The 22,510-nt window shown below is 40.7% G+C and overlaps 1 protein-coding gene across 2 annotated transcripts in view; it reads left to right on the forward strand.

Annotated features, from left to right (window-relative positions):
- The window catches only part of PREPL (prolyl endopeptidase like), a 246,159-nt gene that overhangs the window by 98,168 nt on the left and 125,481 nt on the right, over positions 1 to 22,510 (forward strand). For both annotated transcript variants that reach the window (XM_053712270.1, XM_053712269.1), the window contains exons 2-3: positions 8,799 to 8,996; positions 21,928 to 22,051. In XM_053712270.1, the coding sequence (XP_053568245.1) occupies positions 8,799 to 8,996; positions 21,928 to 22,051 (322 nt within the window). The remainder of the gene's footprint in view (positions 1 to 8,798; positions 8,997 to 21,927; positions 22,052 to 22,510) is intronic.

Consider the following 22,510-nt stretch of genomic DNA (forward strand, 5'->3'; position numbering starts at 1 on the left):
TGCGCACTTGTTTTTGAGAGGCATGGCATGCAGTCGCATGTGAGAGGAGCTCTGATACTTAGAAAAGACTTTCTGAAGGCGTCATTTGGTATCGTATTCCCCTTGGGGCTTGGTTGGGTCTCAGCAAAGCAGATACCAGGGACTGTAAAGGGGTTAAAGTTCAAAACGGCTCCGGTTCCGTTATTTTAAGGGTTAAAGCTTCCAAATTTGGTGTGCAATACTTTTAAGGCTTTAAGACACTGTGGTGAAAATTTGGTGAATTTTGAACAATTCCTTCATGTTTTTTCGCATTTGCAGTAATAAAGTGTGTTCAGTTTAAAATTTAAAGTGACAGTAACGGTTTTATTTTAAAACGTTTTTTGTACTTGTTATCAAGTTTATGCCTGTTTAACATGTCTGAACTACCAGATAGACTGTGTTCTGAATGTGGGGAAGCCAGAATTCCTATTCATTTAAATAAATGTGATTTATGTGACAATGACAATGATGCCCAAGATGATTCCTCAAGTGAGGGGAGTAAGCATGGTACTGCATCATTCCCTCCTTCGTCTACACGAGTCTTGCCCACTCAGGAGGCCCCTAGTACATCTAGCGCGCCAATACTCCTTACTATGCAACAATTAACGGCTGTAATGGATAATTCTGTCAAAAACATTTTAGCCAAAATGAACACTTATCAGCGTAAGCGCGACTGCTCTGTTTTAGATACTGAAGAGCATGACGACGCTGATATTAATATTTCTGAAGGGCCCCTAACTCAGTCTGGGGCCAGGGAGGTTTTGTCTGAGGGAGAAATTACTGATTCAGGGAACATTTCTCAACAAGCTGAACCTGATGTGATTGCATTTAAATTTAAGTTGGAACATCTCCGCATTCTGCTTAAGGAGGTATTATCCACTCTGGATGATTGTGACAAGTTGGTCATCCCAGAGAAACTATGTAAAATGGACAAGTTCCTAGAGGTGCCGGGGCTCCCAGAAGCTTTTCCTATACCCAAGCGGGTGGCGGACATTGTTAATAAAGAATGGGAAAGGCCCGGTATTCCTTTCGTCCCTCCCCCCATATTTAAAAAATTGTTTCCTATGGTCGACCCCAGAAAGGACTTATGGCAGACAGTCCCCAAGGTCGAGGGAGCGGTTTCCACTTTAAACAAACGCACCACTATACCCATAGAGGATAGTTGTGCTTTCAAAGATCCTATGGATATTTGTTCAGCAGGGTTACCTTCTACAACCAATTTCATGCATTGTCCCTGTCGCTACAGCCGCATGTTTCTGGTTCGATGAGCTGATAAAGGCGGTCGACAGTGATTCTCCTCCTTATGAGGAGATTATGGACAGAATCAATGCTCTCAAATTGGCTAATTCTTTCACCCTAGACGCCACTTTGCAATTGGCTAGGTTAGCGGCTAAGAATTCTGGGTTTGCTATTGTGGCGCGCAGAGCGCTTTGGTTGAAATCTTGGTCGGCTGATGCGTCTTCCAAGAACAAGAACAAGCTACTTAACATTCCTTTCAAGGGGAAAACGCTGTTTGGCCCTGACTTGAAAGAGATTATCTCGGATATCACTGGGGGTAAGGGCCACGCCCTTCCTCAGGATCGGCCTTTCAAGGCAAAAAATAAACCTAATTTTCGTCCCTTTCGTAGAAACGGACCAGCCCAAAGTGCTACGTCCTCTAAGCAAGAGGGTAATACTTCTCAAGCCAAGCCAGCTTGGAGACCAATGCAAGGCTGGAACAAGGGAAAGCAGGCCAAGAAACCTGCCACTGCTACCAAGACAGCATGAAATGTTGGCCCCCGATCCGGGACCGGATCTGGTGGGGGGCAGACTCTCTCTCTTCGCTCAGGCTTGGGCAAGAGATGTTCTGGATCCTTGGGCGCTAGAAATAGTCTCCCAAGGTTATCTTCTGGAATTCAAGGGACTTCCCCCAAGGGGGAGGTTCCACAGGTCTCAGTTGTCTTCAGACCACATAAAAAGACAGGCATTCTTACATTGTGTAGAAGACCTGTTAAAAATGGGAGTGATTCATCCCGTTCCATTAAGAGAACAAGGGATGGGGTTCTACTCCAATCTGTTTATAGTTCCCAAAAAAGAGGGAACGTTCAGACCAATCTTAGATCTCAAGATCTTAAACAAGTTTCTCAAGGTTCCATTGTTCAAGATGGAAACCATTCGAACTATTCTTCCTTCCATCCAGGAAGGTCAATTCATGACCACGGTGGATTTAAAGGATGCGTATCTACATATTCCTATCCACAAGGAACATCATCGGTTCCTGAGGTTCGCATTCCTGGACAAACATTACCAGTTCGTGGCGCTTCCTTTCGGATTAGCCACTGCTCCAAGGATTTTCACAAAGGTACTAGGGTCCCTTCTAGCTGTGCTAAGACCAAGGGGCATTGCTGTAGTACCTTACTTGGACGACATTCTGATTCAAGCGTCGTCCCTTCCTCAAGCAAAGGCTCACACGGACATTGTCCTGGCCTTTCTCAGATCTCACGGATGGAAAGTGAACGTGGAAAAGAGTTCTCTATCTCCGTCAACAAGGGTTCCCTTCTTGGGAACAATAATAGACTCCTTAGAAATGAGGATTTTTCTGACAGAGGCCAGAAAAACAAAACTTCTAGACTCTTGTCGGATACTCCATTCCGTTCCTCTTCCTTCCATAGCTCAGTGCATGGAAGTGATCGGGTTGATGGTAGCGGCAATGGACATAGTTCCTTTTGCACGCATTCATCTAAGACCATTACAACTGTGCATGCTCAGTCAGTGGAATGGGGACTATACAGACTTGTCTCCGAAGATACAAGTAAATCAGAGGACCAGAGACTCACTCCGTTGGTGGCTGTCCCTGGACAACCTGTCACGAGGGATGACATTCCGCAGACCAGAGTGGGTCATTGTCACGACCGACGCCAGTCTGATGGGCTGGGGCGCGGTCTGGGGATCCCTGAAAGCTCAGGGTCTTTGGTCTCGGGAAGAATCTCTTCTACCGATAAATATTCTGGAACTGAGAGCGATATTCAATGCTCTCAAGGCTTGGCCTCAGCTAGCGAGGGCCAAGTTCATACGGTTTCAATCAGACAACATGACAACTGTTGCGTACATCAACCATCAGGGGGGAACAAGGAGTTCCCTGGCGATGGAAGAAGTGACCAAAATCATTCTATGGGCGGAGTCTCACTCCTGCCACCTGTCTGCTATCCACATCCCAGGAGTGGAAAATTGGGAAGCGGATTTTCTGAGTCGTCAGACATTGCATCCGGGGGAGTGGGAACTCCATCCGGAAATCTTTGCCCAAGTCACTCAGCTGTGGGGCATTCCAGACATGGATCTGATGGCCTCTCGTCAGAACTTCAAAGTTCCTTGCTACGGGTCCAGATCCAGGGATCCCAAGGCGGCTCTAGTGGATGCACTAGTAGCACCTTGGACCTTCAAACTAGCTTATGTGTTCCCGCCGTTTCCTCTCATCCCCAGGCTGGTAGCCAGGATCAATCAGGAGAGGGCGTCGGTGATCTTGATAGCTCCTGCGTGGCCACGCAGGACTTGGTACGCAGATCTGGTGAATATGTCATCGGCTCCTCCTTGGAAGCTACCTTTGAGACGAGACCTTCTTGTTCAGGGTCCGTTCGAACATCCGAATCTGGTTTCACTCCAGCTGACTGCTTGGAGATTGAACGCTTGATCTTATCGAAGCGAGGATTCTCAGATTCTGTTATCGATACTCTTGTTCAGGCCAGAAAGCCTGTAACTAGAAAGATTTACCACAAAATTTGGAAAAAATATATCTGTTGGTGTGAATCTAAAGGATTCCCTTGGGACAAGGTTAAGATTCCTAGGATTCTATCCTTCCTTCAAGAAGGATTGGAAAAAGGATTATCTGCAAGTTCCCTGAAGGGACAGATTTCTGCCTTGTCTGTGTTACTTCACAAAAAGCTGGCCGCTGTGCCAGATGTTCAAGCCTTTGTTCAGGCTCTGGTTAGAATTAAGCCTGTTTACAAACCTTTGACTCCTCCTTGGAGTCTCAATTTAGTTCTTTCAGTTCTTCAGGGGGTTCCGTTTGAACCCTTGCATTCCGTTGATATTAAGTTATTATCTTGGAAAGTTTTGTTTTTAGTTGCAATTTCTTCTGCTAGAAGAGTTTCAGAATTATCTGCTCTGCAGTGTTCTCCTCCTTATCTGGTGTTCCATGCAGATAAGGTGGTTTTACGTACTAAACCTGGTTTTCTTCCAAAAGTTGTTTCTAACAAAAACATTAACCAGGAGATTATCGTACCTTCTCTGTGTCCGAAACCAGTTTCAAAGAAGGAACGTTTGTTGCACAATTTGGATGTTGTTCGCGCTCTAAAATTCTATTTAGATGCTACAAAGGATTTTAGACAAACATCTTCCTTGTTTGTTGTTTATTCCGGTAAAAGGAGAGGTCAAAAAGCAACTTCTACCTCTCTCTCCTTTTGGATTAAAAGCATCATCAGATTGGCTTACGAGACTGCCGGACGGCAGCCTCCCGAAAGAATCACAGCTCATTCCACTAGGGCTGTGGCTTCCACATGGGCCTTCAAGAACGAGGCTTCTGTTGATCAGATATGTAGGGCAGCGACTTGGTCTTCACTGCACACTTTTACCAAATTTTACAAGTTTGATACTTTTGCTTCTTCTGAGGCTATTTTTGGGAGAAAGGTTTTGCAAGCCGTGGTGCCTTCCATTTAGGTGACCTGATTTGCTCCCTCCCTTCATCCGTGTCCTAAAGCTTTGGTATTGGTTCCCACAAGTAAGGATGACGCCGTGGACCGGACACACCTATGTTGGAGAAAACAGAATTTATGTTTACCTGATAAATTACTTTCTCCAACGGTGTGTCCGGTCCACGGCCCGCCCTGGTTTTTTTAATCAGGTCTGATAATTTATTTTCTTTAACTACAGTCACCACGGTACCATATGGTTTCTCCTATGCAAATATTCCTCCTTAACGTCGGTCGAATGACTGGGGTAGGCGGAGCCTAGGAGGGATCATGTGACCAGCTTTGCTGGGCTCTTTGCCATTTCCTGTTGGGGAAGAGAATATCCCACAAGTAAGGATGACGCCGTGGACCGGACACACCGTTGGAGAAAGTAATTTATCAGGTAAACATAAATTCTGTTTTTATTCCAATCTGTTCATAGTTCCCAAAAAAGAGGGAACATTCAGACCAATTTTGGATCTAAAGATCCTAAACAAATTTCTCAGGGTACCATCGTTCAAAATGGAAACTATTCGAACGATCCTACCTACTATCCAGGAAAATCAATTTATGACTACCGTGGATTTAAAGGATGCGTACCTACATATTCCTATCCACAAGGAACATCATCAGTTCCTAAGGTTTGCTTTTCTGGACAAGCATTACCAGTTTGTGGCACTTCCATTTGGATTAGCCACTGCTCCAAGGATTTTCACAAAGGTACTAGGGTCCCTTCTAGCGGTTCTAAGACCAAGGGGCATTGCAGTAGTACCTTACTTGGACGACATCCTGATTCAAGCGTCGTCCCTGTCAAAAGCAAAGGCTCATACGGACATCGTCCTAGCCTTTCTCAGATCTCACGGATGGAAGGTGAACAAAGAAAAAAGTTCTCTGTCCCCGTCAACAAGAGTTCCCTTCTTGGGAACAATAATAGATTCCTTAGAAATGAGGATTTTTCTGACAGAGGTCAGAAAATCAAAACTTCTAAGCTCTTGTCAAGTACTTCATTCTGTTCCTCGTCCTTCCATAGCGCAGTGCATGGAAGTAATAGGATTGATGGTTGCAACAATGGACATAGTTCCTTTTGCACGAATTCATCTAAGACCATTACAACTGTGCATGCTCAGACAGTGGAATGGGGATTATACAGACTTGTCTCTGACGATTCAAGTAGATCAAAAGACCAGAGATTCACTCCGTTGGGGGCTGACCCTGGACAATCTGTCACAGGGAATGAGCTTCCGCAGACCAGAGTGGGTCATTGTCACGACCGACGCCAGCCTAGTGGGCTGGGGCGCGGTCTGGGAATCCCTGAAAGCTCAGGGTCTATGGTCTCGGGAAGAGTCTCTTCTCCCGATAAACATTCTGGAACTGAGAGCGATATTCAATGCTCTCAGAGCTTGGCCTCAACTAGCAAAGGCCAAATTCATAAGGTTTCAGTCAGACAACATGACGACCGTTGCATATATCAATCATCAGGGGGGAACAAGGACTTCCCTGGCGATGAAAGAAGTGACCAAGATAATTCAATGGGCGGAGGATCACTCCTGCCACTTGTCTGCGATCCACATCCCAGGAGTGGAAAATTGGGAAGCGGATTTTCTGAGTCGTCAGACATTCCATCCGGGGGAGTGGGAACTCCATCCGGAAATCTTTGCCCAAATAACTCAATTATGGGGCATTCCAGACATGGATCTGATGGCGTCTCGTCAGAACTTCAAGGTTCCTTGCTACGGGTCCAGATCCAGGGACCCCAAGGCGACCCTAGTAGATGCACTAGTAGCACCTTGGACCTTCAACCTAGCTTATGTATTCCCACCGTTTCCTCTCATCCCCAGGCTGGTAGCCAGGATCAATCAGGAGAGGGCCTCGGTGATCTTGATAGCTCCTGCGTGGCCACGCAGGACTTGGTATGCAGACCTGGTGAATATGTCATCGGCTCCACCATGGAAGCTACCTTTGAGACAGGACCTTCTTGTTCAGGGTCCATTCGAACATCCGAATCTGGTTTCCCTTCAACTGACGGCTTGGAGATTGAACGCTTGATTTTATCAAAGCGTGGGTTTTCAGATTCTGTAATAGATACTCTGATTCAGGCTAGAAAGCCTGTAACTAGAAAAATTTACCATAAAATATGGAAAAAATATATCTGTTGGTGTGAATCTAAAGGATTCCCATGGAACAAGATAAAAATTCCTAAGATTCTATCCTTTCTACAAGAAGGTTTGGAGAAAGGATTATCTGCAAGTTCTCTGAAGGGACAGATCTCTGCTTTATCTGTTTTACTTCACAAAAGACTGGCAGCTGTGCCAGATGTTCAAGCATTTGTTCAGGCTCTGGTTAGGATCAAGCCTGTTTACAGACCTTTGACTCCTCCCTGGAGTCTAAATCTAGTTCTTTCAGTTTCTTCAAGGGGTTCCGTTTGAACCCTTACATCCCGTAGATATTAAGTTATTATCTTGGAAAGTTTTGTTTTTGGTTGCAATTTCTTCTGCTAGAAGAGTTTCAGAGTTATCTGCTCTGCAGTGTTCTCCGCCCTATCTGATGTTCCATGCAGATAAGGTGGTTTTGCGTACTAAGCCTGGTTTTCTTCCGAAAGTTGTTTCCAACAAAAATATTAACCAGGAGATAGTTGTACCTTCTTTGTGTCCGAATCCAGTTTCAAAGAAGGAACGTTTGTTACACAATTTGGACGTAGTCCGTGCTCTAAAATTCTATTTAGAGGCTACTAAAGATTTCAGACAAACATCTTCCTTGTTTGTTGTTTATTCTGGTAAAAGGAGAGGTCAAAAAGCGACTTCTACCTCTCTTTCCTTTTGGCTTAAAAGCATTATCCGATTGGCTTATGAGACTGCCGGACGGCAGCCTCCTGAAAGAATCACAGCTCACTCCACTAGGGCTGTGGCTTCCACATGGGCCTTCAAGAACGAGGCTTCTGTTGACCAGATATGTAAGGCAGCGACTTGGTCTTCACTGCACACTTTTGCCAAATTTTACAAATTTGATACTTTTGCTTCTTCGGAGGCTATTTTTGGGAGAAAGGTTTTGCAAGCCGTGGTGCCTTCCATTTAGGTGACCTGATTTGCTCCCTCCCTTCATCCGTGTCCTAAAGCTTTGGTATTGGTTCCCACAAGTAAGGATGACGCCGTGGACCGGACACACCAATGTTGGAGAAAACAGAATTTATGCTTACCTGATAAATTACTTTCTCCAAAGGTGTGTCCGGTCCACGGCCCGCCCTGGTTTTTTAATCAGGTCTGATGAATTATTTTCTCTAACTACAGTCACCACGGTATCATATGGTTTCTCCTATATATATTTCCTCCTGTCCGTCGGTCGAATGACTGGGGTGGGCGGAGCCTAGGAGGGATCATGTGACCAGCTTTGCTGGGACTCTTTGCCATTTCCTGTTGGGGAAGAGAATATCCCACAAGTAAGGATGACGCCGTGGACCGGACACACCGTTGGAGAAAGTAATTTATCAGGTAAGCATAAATTCTGTTTTCCTCCATTACACCATTAATTCAAATTTTGTACTGTTATTTTGCCAACATTCTACCCACACAGTTAACTTGAAGTCAACCCTGGCTATGCAGTTGATTAATTTGTTGTGTCACCATGTTAAATGCTTCTAGATGAGCGTCATCTACTTTTACATATCCGAATCTGATGTTTCAGTTTAGTTATAAATTAAAAAAATCAGCTAGATTTGTCTGACATGATTTTCATGCAACAGTACTGTGCTGCTTAAGTTGATTGACATGATCTGAGACTAACAAGCCTGTAGTTACCAGAGTCTTTAACAGCAACAATAGCAGGTCAGCTGCATTTTCAGTTCCAGGGTAAATATTACACAAAATACTGTTCAAAGGTAACACAACTTCTCTGTCAGATTGATTACATGAATCTGTCTGCTTTGTACTCTCTCTTCCCCTTTTATTCTGATTGCTTTATTTGTGATTGTGTTTTTTACGTGTTTTCTTTCAGATTAAAGAGCACAGAAGTAGTGCTTAATTTAGGCTACAATAATTGTATAAAGAAAAATTATCATTATTCTCTGTTTTTGTTATTATGCAGAAGGAAGTCGTGAGGTTTTGCTTTCTTTAGAGGATATTGGTTTCCATGATTACCAAATTCAGCGTATCAGAATTTCTACTGATCAAAAATTTTTGGCTACCGGTTTAAAATCTCCCAGCAGTGAGGAGTCTACCTGCATTGTTCTAAATCTCAAGAACTTGCAAGTAATGCATTTTATACGAAATGTCTTCAGTTTTGGTAAGTTTTCATGTACTCCAAACTGTAAACTAGATTTTTTGTTATTTTCTCATATGCCATACGTAAAAGCAGGCATATTGCACTTAAAGGGAAAGTCAAGTCCAAAAAAACTTTCATGTTTCAAATAGGGCATGCAATTTTAAACAACTTTCCAATTTACTTTTATCACCAATTTTGCTTTGTTCTCTTGGTATTCTTAGTTGAAAGCTAAACTTAGGAAGGCTCATATGATAATTTCTAAGCACTTGAAGGCTGCCTCTAATCACATGCTTTTGTATTTGCTTTTCACAACAGGGGAGAGCTAGTTTAGGTAAACCATATAGATACCATTGTGAGCACGCCCGTGGATTGTGGCAGACACTGCACTAATTGGCTAAAATGAAAGCAATAGATAATAAATAATTAAAATGTCATGTGATCAGGGGGCTGTCAGAAGATGCTTAGATACAAGGTAATCGCAGAGCTAAAAAGTATATTAATATAATCATGTTGGCTGTGCAAAACTGGGGAATGGGTAATGAAGGGATTATCTATATTTTAAAACAACAAAAATTCTGGCGTTGACTGTCCCTTTAACGCCATTTCAGAATGAAAATGGACATAAATAAAAATTTCCTTTGCAGAGTAGCCCAAAATTGATTAAATAGTGCTTAAATTCAATGTTTTTTCTTTGTTGAATCTAAAAGGAAATTCTAATAATGTATTTTAAATTTTCTTTCTAATGCTAGTGAGAGTCCACGGTCCTTACTTTTGGGAATTACTTCACCTGGCCACCAGGAGGAGGCAAAGAACACCCCACGCTAGAGTTTCATCTATCCCTCCTACTTGCCCTTCCCTCCTAGTATTGCTTTGCCTCATCAAGGAATAGGCATGGATTGAGATGCTGCTGATTTACATGAAGATATCCAACTGTACTCCTTCATAGCATAGTTCCTGAAAGAGAAGGGATTTAGGAGGATGCTGTTTGTGCAGGTTTCTCTTCTGAATTATACAATATAGAAAGAGAGAGCGCTGAAAAAATCACCTCAAAGTACACAGGTTGATATCAAAAAATCCCCAGATTAAATTGATAAGTGAAAGTCTATGTGTGTGATCTTCCTGCGCTAAAGACCAGTATCATTGGTTCTAGAGCTAAAACTATTGAGGTGGGTAGGAATATAAAGAAACACTATAGAGAATGAATTTTTATATATAAACAAATTTTCTTTTATTTGATTTATACAATAAAAAGGGTAAAAAAATGATAAAAAAAAATGCTCCTTGGCTCTTAAAATAAATTTTTTAAAAGCAATTGCTAAAAGATTATTTCTTTTTTCAGCGAAAAATGGCAAAGGCAAAAAAAAGTCAAGCAGTAGGTATAGTTAGTATACACAGTGGATTAGGAAACAAGAGAGGTTAGTAAACAATGAAATGGGGTTAAAAAGGTCAAGATATGTTGGACAAATAAAGATAAAGGGATATTAGAACATTGAAAAATTTAAAATAAGGCAGAGTGCTATATTAGCAGGTTACCAACTTATTGCATATAAAAAGCAGTTTGCTGCATATATTAGGTAGCGTATTGTACACCAAAAAAGCGTATTGCACATAAAAAGCAAGCTTTAGTATATGAAAACAAGCCTATATGAGTCAAAGCAGAAGTTTGAGAAAGGTCCACGACCGAAACGCGTTACTTCTTGTTTTGGCAACATTGAGCCACCATAGTCTGTGACGTCAGACTACTACCTCCAGCAAACTAGTGAGGAAAAGACCGGACGGGAATTACCCTGCTTTTAGACGCTAGACAAGGCGTTGCATCTACAACTTACCAGGCCTGTATGCCGTTTGGAAAAACTTAATGGTAACCTGGATTTACCATTAAGTGAAAGAAACAGGACAAGACATCCTATCTGTAAACCATCAGACGCTTACTTTGGAACCAACAATCTAAAGGTAACCTGGTTTTACCGCTACACCAAAAATCCGGGAATATTCCTATAGAAAAGTCAGGATTGGAACACTGAACAAGCTATATCTTGATCATATAAGGTACCCCTAATATAAAGAGACGGCATCAACTTTTACCTGCCACAATCTTTACCTGTGCACAGAAAAGAACATTTTCATACAACGTTTTAATATAACCCTGCTTTGACTCATATAGGCTTGTTTTCATATACTAAAGCTTGCTTTTTATGTGCAATACGCTTTTTATGTGCAACACGCTTTTTTGGTGTACAATACGCTACCTAATATATGCAGCAAACTGCTTTTTATATGCAATAAGTTGGTAACCTGCTAATATAGCACTCTGCCTTATTTTAAATTTTTCAATGTTCTAATATCCCTTTATCTTTATTTGTCCAACATATCTTGACCTTTTTAACCCCATTTCATTGTTTACTAACCTCTCTTGTTTCCTAATCCACTGTGTATACTAACTATACCTACTGCTTGACTTTTTTTGCCTTTGCCATTTTTCGCTGAAAAAAGAAATAATCTTTTAGCAATTGCTTTTAAAAAATTTATTTTAAGAGCCAAGGAGCATTTTTTATCATTGTTTACCCTTTTTATTGTATAAATCAAATAAAAGAAAATTTGTTTATATATAAAAATTCATTCTTTATAGTGTTTCTTTATATTCCTACCCACCTCAATAGTTTTAGCTCTAGAACCAATGATACTGGTCTTTAGCGCAGGAAGATCACACACATAGTTTTCTCTTCTACCTGTTTTGAGTTGAGCTACAAACTAACCAGGGGTGTTGCAGGGTAGTACCTTTGCCTCTCCCTGTCTGGTCAGAGATTGCACTCCTCCCCACACCTGTCCTTCTCTGTTGGTTACATGTCAGGACAGGCATGGAAGAACAATGCAGGTGAGCTGTCCCTGAGTGAGGGTAAGTACCTGCCATTTAAGCCCTAACTCCTTCCTAATAGGACGCTTAGTGATGTGAGGATATGTTGCTCTAGGGCAGTCAGCTTCATGTATCGGCTGCTCTGCTGCTACTCGGCTTAGCACTTTTTGTTCTATGGGCTTCTGTATTCCTTCTTTCATATAAAGTACAACAAGATTTCACAGTTCAGTCAATAGGAGTTAAAGAGAGAAAGAGTTGTTGGTATATGTTAAAATATAATTTTATTAAATTCGTTAAAACAGACCTGGCACAGCACATAGAAATCTCCACTGCTGACGCGTTTCCTGCCTCACGGGCAGTTCATCAGATCCCAAGTTTGGTGGATGTGTGGGGTATCCGGGTGTTAATAGCAGCAATCTCTATGCAAATTTTAGCGGATCGCAGCAACTTGTCATTTCCTTCACCGGAATCCGCTATCAGGAGGGGGTAAGATGCTTAAACCAGAATCAGGTTTGCTATTATTATAATGGATTGTACACAGTATTGGTACTATCATTATTTAATGTTTGGGAAAATAAGTGCAATTTCTCCCCAAATAACGAGGGTGATTTATTGTAAGGTGTACATTTTACTTAAGTAAGGCAAGCAATTTTGCAAGCTAGAGGTTAGCGGTTGCTTCTGTCTGCAACTGCTAATTTAAATATGTCTGAATCCATCAGGGAGGATTATCATGAGGGGGATACCTGAAATATTATTTATCCTCTTGACAAATGTTTGCTATGTAAATTGTCAACCGTATGCCCCCCAGCAAAACTCTGGGTCACCTGTCTGGCCCAAGTTCTACAGAACCATTCTCAAGACCAAGGTCCAGCACCTAAAGCGGATCCTCTGCTGGTGTTTGTCACTCACCATGGAGTGACTAAATTCACTCCTTAATTTAAGGCGCAGCTTCAATCAGTGGTTACTGAGGCTCTTGCTGCTATCCCGCCTGCTGGTAAGAGCAAGCGTAAACCAAAATATACCTCTAGTTTTTCCTCGAAGGGTAGTTCTGCAATTAGTCCTTCACTCCCACGAACTGGACACCAAAGGGGGCACACAACGATTGGAGGAAGCCGGATTCGTCATCGATCTGCTAAAAAAAGCAGCAGATGCAGACGGAGAATTTTAAAAAATAAGCATCGTTGTAAACTTTAATGAGTTAAAGTGCCCCTCTTTTTAAGGATGTTATTTAATACTGGCCTTTAATTCGTTAAAGTTTACAATCTCTTTAAGGATGCATACCATCACATTTCGATACATCAAGATCATCATCGATTCCTTCGATTTGCTTTTATGAATAAATCAGTTTACAACTCTTCCGTTTGGTCTAACTACAGCCCCTAGAATATTCACAAATGTTCTGGGTGCTCTGTTATCGGTCATTCGTTCTCAGGGGATAGCTGTTGCTCCTTACCTAGACGATATCTTGGCTCAGGCTCCCTCTTTGACTTTAGCAGTTGCTCATACGGAATATCTTCTGTTTTCCTCGCAGTCACTGCTGGAAGATAAATATAGTGAAAAAGTTCTCTCTCCCCCAACACACAAGTGACTTTTTCTGAGTCATCCACATAGGTGGAATGAAACTTCCTAACAGATCAACACAGACTCGAGCTTTAGTCAGTCTGTTGACTTCTGTAATTGCAACCTTCTCCTTCATTAGCACACCGGGACTCAGTGTTTATTTTTTCCTCAATACACCTTCATTAGCTCAGTGTATGCAGGTTGTGGGTCTCAGCTTGAGACGCGATTCAATTTGCAAAGTTTCATTTGCGTCCTTTACAACTTTGAATGTTAAGCCAGTGTAACGGGGACCATTCCGACCTCTCTCAGGGGATTCATTTGGATCAGCTCTCCAAACAATCTCTTGATGGACGTCCCTAGAACCAATGTCTCAGGGCATGGGATTTCAATGTCAATCGTGAAGTTTGGGTCCACTTAAGAGCCCAGGGGATTTGGCCTCCATGGGGAGGGATCTCTGCCTATCAGTGTACTGTAACTCAAAGCTATCTTCAACGCTCTGCAGTCATGGCTGTCTCTTCGATCAATTCCTTACATTCATTTTCAATCAAAGTCATGGCTGTGGCGTACATAAATCATCAGGGAAGCATCTTGTCATGGGCAGAAGTGAATCTTTGCTCAATATCTGCAATTCATATCCCAGGAGTGGACAACTGGGAAGTGGTTTACTTGAGCCGCCAGTCGTTACAACTTGGTGAATGGTCTCTCAATCAGGTGATATTTATTCAATTTGTGGTTTGTTGGGGGCAGCCAGAGAGAGATCTAATGGCATCCTGGCTCAACCACAAACCTTCTTGTTACAGATCCACAGTGAGAGATCCTCAAGTGTGGGATTATCATTTTGTCTACCTGTTTCCTCCGATTGTTTTTCTCCCCAGAGTGGTTTCTCGAATGAAACAGGAGGGTGTTTCGGCAGTTTTAGTGGCTCTGGCATGGCCTCGTCGGACTAGGTATGCGAACCTGGTCAGGATGTTCAGCAACCCTTCATGGTCTTCCTCTTCTGCAAGATCTGCTTGTTCAAGGCCCATTCTTTTATAAAAAAATCTGCAGTCTCTAAACTTAACTGTGTGGAGATTGAATGGTTGATTTTAGCTTATGGGGTGCCTCTGAGTCAGTAATTGATACACTTGTAAGCTAGTTACTAGAAAGATTTATTACAAGGTCTGGAAAGTATATCTTTCCTGGTGTTCAAAACAGGGGTTATCTTGGCATTCTTTCAGGATTCCTAGGATTTTTCAGTCTCTGTAGAGGGTTTCGACAAGGGGGTTGGCACATTTTACCTGATATTTAATCTTTTGTCCAGTCTTTCGTTAAGATCAGACCTGTTTTCAAGCCAATTTCTCCTCCTTGGAATCTCAATTTGGTCCCTAGGGTCTTTAAATCGCCTCCATTCAAACCAATGCATTTGTTTTATATAACCACCAAAGGTGGTTTCTACTGAGAACATCAATTGAGAAATTGTTGTTCCTTCTCTGTGTTTGATTTCTAAGTCCTCAAAGGAGAGACTGCTACATAATTTGGATGATGTTAGAGTTTTGAAATTTTATTTACAAGCTACTAAGGATTTTTGTCAATCTTCCAGTTTATTTGTTTTGTATTCCGGTAAATGGAAGACTACTGTGGTATTTTTGTCATTTTGGTTGAGGAGTTTGATTTGCATGGCTTACTTGGAGGCGGGTCAGCTACTGCATTCTAGAATTACTGCTCATTCTACTTGTTCAGTTTCCTTTTCCTGTGCCTTTAAGGATGAGGCTTCTGTGGAACAGATCTGCAAGACCTCTTTGCATACTTTTGCCAAATTCTATCAATTTGACGTTTTTCCACGGCTGAGGCAGCTTTTGGCAGGAAGGTTCTTCAGGCGGTAGTTTCTTCTTCTTGAAGGCCTGCCTTTTCCTTTTTTTTTCTTTTTTATCCCACCTGTGCTTTTTTTTTTGGTGGACTCCACAGCTTGGGTATTAGTTCCCAAAAGTAAGGACCGTGGACTCTCACTACCATTAGAAAGAAAACATAATTAATTCTTACCTGATAAATTAATTTTATTTCTTTCTTGGTAGTGAGAGTCCACAGACCTGCCCGGCATTTTGTTTCTTCTTGGTGGCGGGAGTCTTTGTTTGCATCTCAGTACCCTAAGGTCTATCTTAATTCCTAATTTCCTTGGCTATATAGCAATGCTGGAAGGGAAGTGGAAGTAGGAGAGATAGATAAAACTCTGGTGTGGGGTGTTCTTTGCCTCCTCCTGGTGGCCAAGTGAAGTGATTCCAAATATGAATTAAACAATTATTTTTTTCTTCTCGTGATTTTAGAGTTATGCCCCTGCTCACCAATAGTGAGTGATGAGTGTTATCTTCTTGGGCCACTGGGCAATTTATTCCTAGGAAGTGTTCAACACAGATAATTTGCCAGCTGAGTGGCATTATGAAGTGGCTTGGTAGGGGGCAGTGTACTATTATAAAATTTTCTGCTATCCAAAGCACAAATTAATTGTATAATTTAACATAAATTTATATAATGCTTATGGGCTCAATGTACTAAGCATATGCTGCTTTTGAGCCCTTGCGGGACCAGAGCCTGCTTTCTGCAATGTAAGACGCAGCTCCCACCAGACAACCACTACTTTGACTCTCCGCCACCTCTGAGTTGGTGTATAGAAATCACCCTGTACACGTTCGTTCAGGGTGATTGACAGGCCCTTCTCTTGCGTGATTGGTTGAGCGGGAAAAGGGGGTGGCATTACACACTTACACACATATGGGCAGCCGACATACGATGGGCAGATTCCCAAATTAGAAACCTTCCCACACCGTCCTCAGTATATAGAGCCCAACCTGTGCAATAAACATGGAAACATTTTAATATTAGCTAATTTTAGCTTAATATTAACTTACATTTTAGCTGAGTGATCATCTGGGTGGTGCACCCATTAAATAGGTCCTGGGGAGAACACGGCTAGGGATCAGTTGTACACAAATGAGCAGTTACTGTTATTTTAAAAATAGTTATAGATTTTACCTTTTTATGCCAACTAGAATAGTCCACATGGTAGATAAAATGTTAATAAGGCTTTACTAATTATTATTGTTTAATAATTTGATAGCTTAAAGGAACATTAAATACAATATAATTGCATAATCAACAAGTGCATAATAAAAAGACAATGCAAAAGCTCTTGAATTTCAAATGAGTAGTAGATTTTTCCTTAAATATATAGTGCATAGTGAAGTGGTTACCTTCTACTACCTAATCCTACCTAAAGCACGTTTTTGAAAAATTTAAATCCTATTTCTTTTAATGTAATTGGCAAGAGTCCATAAGCTAGTGACGTATGGGATATACAATCCTAGCAGGAGGGGCAAAGTTTACCAAACCTCAAAATGCCTATAAATACACCCCCCACCGCACCCTCAATTCAGTTTTACAAACTTTGCCTCCTATGGAGGTGGTGAAGTAAGTTTGTGCTTGATTTTTAGGATTTCTTCTGTGATGAGCGCTTCTAAGCATTCTGAAGCCCAATTCCTCTCAGAGTACAGTTTTTGTCAGAGGGATGTGAAGAGAGTATCGCCTATTTGATTTTATGGGATTCATCTCCTACCTCCCTTTTCAGATCGACAATATACTCTTATATACCATTACCTCTGCTGATAGCTTTCAGTACTGGTTTGGCTATCTGCTATATGTGGATGGGTGTCTTTCAGTAAGTATGTATCATTATTTAAGACACTCTCAGCTATGGTTTGGCGCTTTATGTATAAAGTTTTAAATAAATGTATTTTACTTATATTTTCCATGAGTCAGGTCTATGTGTATTTCCCTTTGCAGTCTGGCAGTTTTGTTATGGGAATCATGTTTTAGGAAGTTTGTCTTACCTGGGGTATAGTCTTTTTTTTTCATTTGACTTGTTTTTTCTTTATAAAACTTGCAGGCAAATTAGGCTTGCAAGGGCGCAAAATGCTGTTATTTATTGCATCATTCTTGGCGCGATAATTTTTTTGGTGAGAATGTGCGTCTGTAATGACGCAAGTTTGTCATTTCCTGCGTCTTAGTTGACACTAGGTTGTTTGGCGCGAAATTGTGTTTGTTATGATGCAAGTTGCATCATTTCTGGATGTTTGTTGGCGGCAAAAAAATTCTCAACTTCCTTTTACGTTGTGCGTCATACTTGGCCCCAATTGCTATTTGCTTTTTTGCCAATTTTAGCATTTGCATTTTTTCCCATTCCTGAAACTGCTATATGTGGAAATAAGATATTTCTGTTTAAATGTTTTTTCTTTTACATTTTTCAAGATGTCTCAATCTGATCCCTGTCTCAGAAGCTGCTGTAGGAACCATGCTGCCTGAACACAGTTCTACCAAAGCTAAGTGTATCTGTTGTAAACTAGTGGAGATTATATCTCCAGCTGTAGTGTGTAACAGTTGTCATGATAAGCTTTTGCATGCAGAAAAGATTTCTATTAGTGCTAGTACAGTATCTGTTGTTCCTTCAACATCTAAAGTACGATATCCCTGTTGATATGAAAAATTATATTGCTGATGCGATACAGAAGGCTATGGCTGCTATACCGCCTTAAAATAATCGTAAAAGGTCTTTTAAAACTTCTCATAATACTGTTGAAATTTGTAATGCCCGGCAACATAGTGATATATCCTCCTCTGAGGAGGATCTCTCTGATTCAGAAGATCCTACTTCAGACATTGACACTCATAAATCATCTTATCTTTTTTAAGATTGAGTATATTCGTTCTTTGTTAAAAGAAGTGTTGATAACTTTGGCTATTGAGGAGTCTGGTCCTTTTGATAATAAATCCAGTAAACGTTTAAATTCTGTCTATAAACTTCCTGTGACTACTCCTGAGGTTTTTCCTGTTCCTGATGCTATTTCTGATGTGATTGCTAAGGAATGGTCTAAGCCTGGTACTTCTTTTGTTCCTTCTTCAAGGTTTAATAAGTTGTATCCTTTGCCAGTGGCTAAATTAGAGTTTTGGGGAAAAGTCCCTAAGGTTGATGGGGCTATTTCTACTCTTGCTAAACGTACTACTATTCCTATGGAAGATAGTACTTCTTTTAAGGATCCTTTAAATAGGAAAATTGAATCTTAGCTAAGGAAAGCTTATTTGCATTCTAGCTATATTCTCAGACCTGCCATTTCTATGGCTGATGTTGCGGCTGCATCAACTTTTTGGTTGGATAGCTTTGCACAACAGGAAAACGACTCTTCTTCAACATGCTAATCATTTTATCTGTGATGCTATTTTTGATATCATCAAGATTAATGTTAAATGTATGTCTTTGGCTATTTTAGCTAGAAGAGCTTTATGGCTCAAATCATGGAATGCTGACATGGTATCTAAATCTAGGTTACTGTCTCTATCATTCCAGGGTAATAATTTGTTTGGTTCCCAGCTGGATTATATTATTTCCACTATTAATGGGGGGAAGGGAGTTTTTTTGCTTTAAGATAAAAAGTCTAAGGGCTAATCTAAAGCTTCTAATCGGTTTTGTTCCTTTAGTCAGAATAGAGAACAGAAAACCACTCCTTCCCCTAAGGACTCTGGCTCCAATTGGAAGCCATCTTCGAGTTGGAATAAATACAAGCCTTATAAGAAACCAAAGCCAGCCCTCAAGAATGAATGAAGGTGCGGCCCTCAATCCAGTTCTGCTGGTGGGGGGCAGATTGAAGTTATTTCAAGACGTTTGGTCAGGTTCCGTTAAGAATCATTGGATTCAGAATATTGTCTCTCAGGGGTATCGAATAGGTTTCAGAATAAGACCTCCTGTGAGAAGATTTTTTCTTTCTCACATCCCAACAAATCCTGTGAAAGCTCAGGCCTTTCTGAAGTGTGCTTCAGATCTAGAGCTTTCAGGGGTAATTTTTCCAGTTCTGGAACAGGGTCTGGGTTTTTATTCAAATCTATTCATTGTCCCGAAGAAGGAAAATTCTTTCAGACCAGTTCTGGATCTGAAGTTTTTGAATCAATTTGTAAGGGTCCCAACTTTCAAGATGGTGACTATAAGGACTATTCTGCCTTTTGTTCAGCAAGGTCATTACATGTCCTCAATAGACTTACAGGATGCGTATCTTCACATTCCGATTCATCCAGACCACTATTGGTTTCTGAGATTCTCTTTTCTAGACAAGCATTACCAATTTGTTGCTCCAAGAATCTTTTCGAAGGTTCTCGGTGCCCTTCTATCTGTAATCAGAGAGCAGGGTATTGCAGTGTTTCCTTATTTTGACGATATCTTGGTACTGGCTCAATCTTTTCATTTAGCAGAATCTCACACGAATCAACTTGTGTTGTTTCTTCAAAAACATGGTTGGAGGATCAATTTACCAAAGAGTTCCTTGATTCCTCAGACAAGGGTTACCTTTTTAGGTTTCCAGATAGATTCAGTGTCCATGACTCTGTCTTTAACAGACAAGAAACAAATGAAATTGGTTTCTGCCTATCGGAAACCTTCAGTCTCGATCATTCCCTTCAGTGGCTATGTGCATGGAAGTTTTAGGTCTCATGACTGCAGCATCGGACGTGATCCCCTTTGCTCGTTTTCACGTCAGACCCCTGCAGCTTTGCATGCTGAATCAATGGTGCAGGGATTATATGATGGTGGATGCGTTAGCAGTTCCTTGGTTTTACCAACCTGCTTACATTTTTCCACCTCTAGTTCTTCTTCCAAGGGTGATCTCCAAGATCATATTGGAACAAGCGCATGTATTTCTGATAGCACCAGCATGGCCTCACAGGTTTTGGTATGCGGATCTTGTCTGGATGTCCAGTTGCCAACCTTAGCCACTTCCTTTAAGGCCAGACCTTCTGTCTCAAGGGCCGTTTTTCCATCAGGATCTCAAATCGCTAAATTTGAAGGGATGGAAATTGAACGCTTAGTACTTAGTCATAGTGGTTTCTCTGACTCAGTGATTAATACTATGCTACAGGCTTGTAAGTCTGTTTCAAGGAAGATTTATTATTGGGTTTAGAAAACCTATATTTCATGGTGTTTTTCTCATAATTTCTCTTGGCATTCTTTTAGGATTCCTAGAATTTTACAGTTTCTTCAGGATGGTTTGGATATAGGTTTGTCTGCAAGTACCTTGAAGGGACAAATCTCTGCTCTTTCTGTTTTATTTCATAGAAAGATTGCTAAACTTCCTGATATTCACTGTTTTGTTCAGGCTTTGGTTCGTATCAAGCCTGTTGTTAAATAAATCTCTCCTCCTTGGAGTCTTAATTTTGTTTTGAAGGCTTTGTAGGCTCCTCCTTTTGAGCCTATGCATTCTTTGGATATTAAACTACTTTCTTGGAAAGTGTTTCTTTTGGCTATCTCTTCAGCTAGAAGAGTTTCCGAATTGTCTGCTCTCTCTTGTGTGTCTCCTTTTCTGATTTTCCATCAGGATAAGGCTGTTTTGCGGACTTTGTTTCAATTTCTTCCTAAGGTTGTAAATTCTAACAACATTAGTAGGGAAATTGTTGTTCTTTCCTTGTGTCCTAATCCTAACAATACTCTTCTTTACATTCTTTGGCTGTTGTAAGAGCTTTGAAATATTATGTCGAAGCTACTAAAGATTTCAGGAAGACTTCTAGTCTATTTGTTGTTTATTCTGGTCCTAGGAAAGGTCAGAAAGCCTCTGCCATTTCTTTGGCATCTTGGTTAAAGCTTTTTATTCACAAGGTTTATTTGGAGTCGGGACAGTCTCCGCCTCAGAGAATTACAGCTCATTCTACTAGATCAGTCGCCACTTCTTGGGCTTTTAAGAATGAAGCTTCGGTTGATCAGATTTGCAAAGCAGCAACTTGGTCTTCTTTGCATACATTTACAAAATTTTACCATTTTGATGTATTTGCTTCTTCTGAAGCAGTCTTTGGTAGAAAAGTTCTTCAGGCAGCTGTTTCAGTTTGATTCTTCTGCTTATGATTTAAGTTTTTTTCTTGAAATTTATGAGAGACTTATTTTTTTCAGCAGAAATAGCTGTTTTTATTTTATCCCTCCCTTTCTAGTGACTCTTCTGTGGTCACCCACATCTTGGGTATTTCTATCCCATACGTCACTAGCTCATGGACTCTTGCCAATTACATGAAAGAAAATATAATTTATGTGAGAACTTACCTGATAAATTAATTTCTTTCATATTGGCAAGAGTCCATGAGGCCCACCCTTTTTATAGTGGTTATGATTTTTGTATAAAAGCACAATTTTATTTCCAGTTCCTCTTTTTGTATGCTTTTTTATTCCTTGTTTTGTCACCCCACTACTTGGCTATTTGTTAAACTTAATTGTGGGTGTGGCGAGGGGTGTATTTATAGGAATTTTGAAGTTTGGTAAACTTTGCCCCTCCTGGTAGGATTGTATATCCCATATGTCACTAGCTCATGGACTCTTGCCAATATGAAAGAAATGCATTTATCAGGTAAGTTCTTACATAAATTATGTTTTTCTTTCTTCGGAAATTGCTTTTCAAATGTTTTCATCTGTGACTTTAAAAAATGAAATTCTTTAAACCTCATCATGTGACATATCCAATAAAAGATATGATTTTTTTTATGCAGAATGGGCTGCAGATAACGTATTATTTCACACAATCCAAGAAAATCTGCAGTGTCTTCAAGTTTATCTGACTGACTTCAATAATGAAAATTCTACAAAGCTGGTTTACACAGAAGAGGATCCTAGGTAAATAAAAGTGTAACTTTTTTATTTATATGTATGCAAAATATATCAGTATTTGGATCATTTTAGGTACAGTTCATGGAACTACATTTTATGCGCCTTCTAGTCATGGGTTAAACCAGCATTTTGGAACCCAGGTTACACTACAGGTATCTGAAGGAGCGTTACTGCACATGTGCAAACACATCAGCACTGGAATGTAATATAAGATAGATTTTAACATGGCTGCACCCATGACTAGAGGAAGGTGGAGAATAGCCTCAATACTATGCTTATAAAATGTGTTCAGTGTTTAATGTCCTTTTAAAGCAAATGTTGCAATGCTGTTTTATGTGCCACTTGGAACTTACTCTGATATAAGACTGTAAACATTAATATTAATATACATTTAACCTAAAGGGGAAGCCTGTTATTCTGATACCCACTTTAGAATCTCCCTCCTTAAAGGGACATTAAACACCT

This window comes from Bombina bombina, chromosome 4, assembly GCF_027579735.1.
Source record: "Bombina bombina isolate aBomBom1 chromosome 4, aBomBom1.pri, whole genome shotgun sequence".
NCBI classification, from domain to species: domain Eukaryota; kingdom Metazoa; phylum Chordata; class Amphibia; order Anura; family Bombinatoridae; genus Bombina; species Bombina bombina.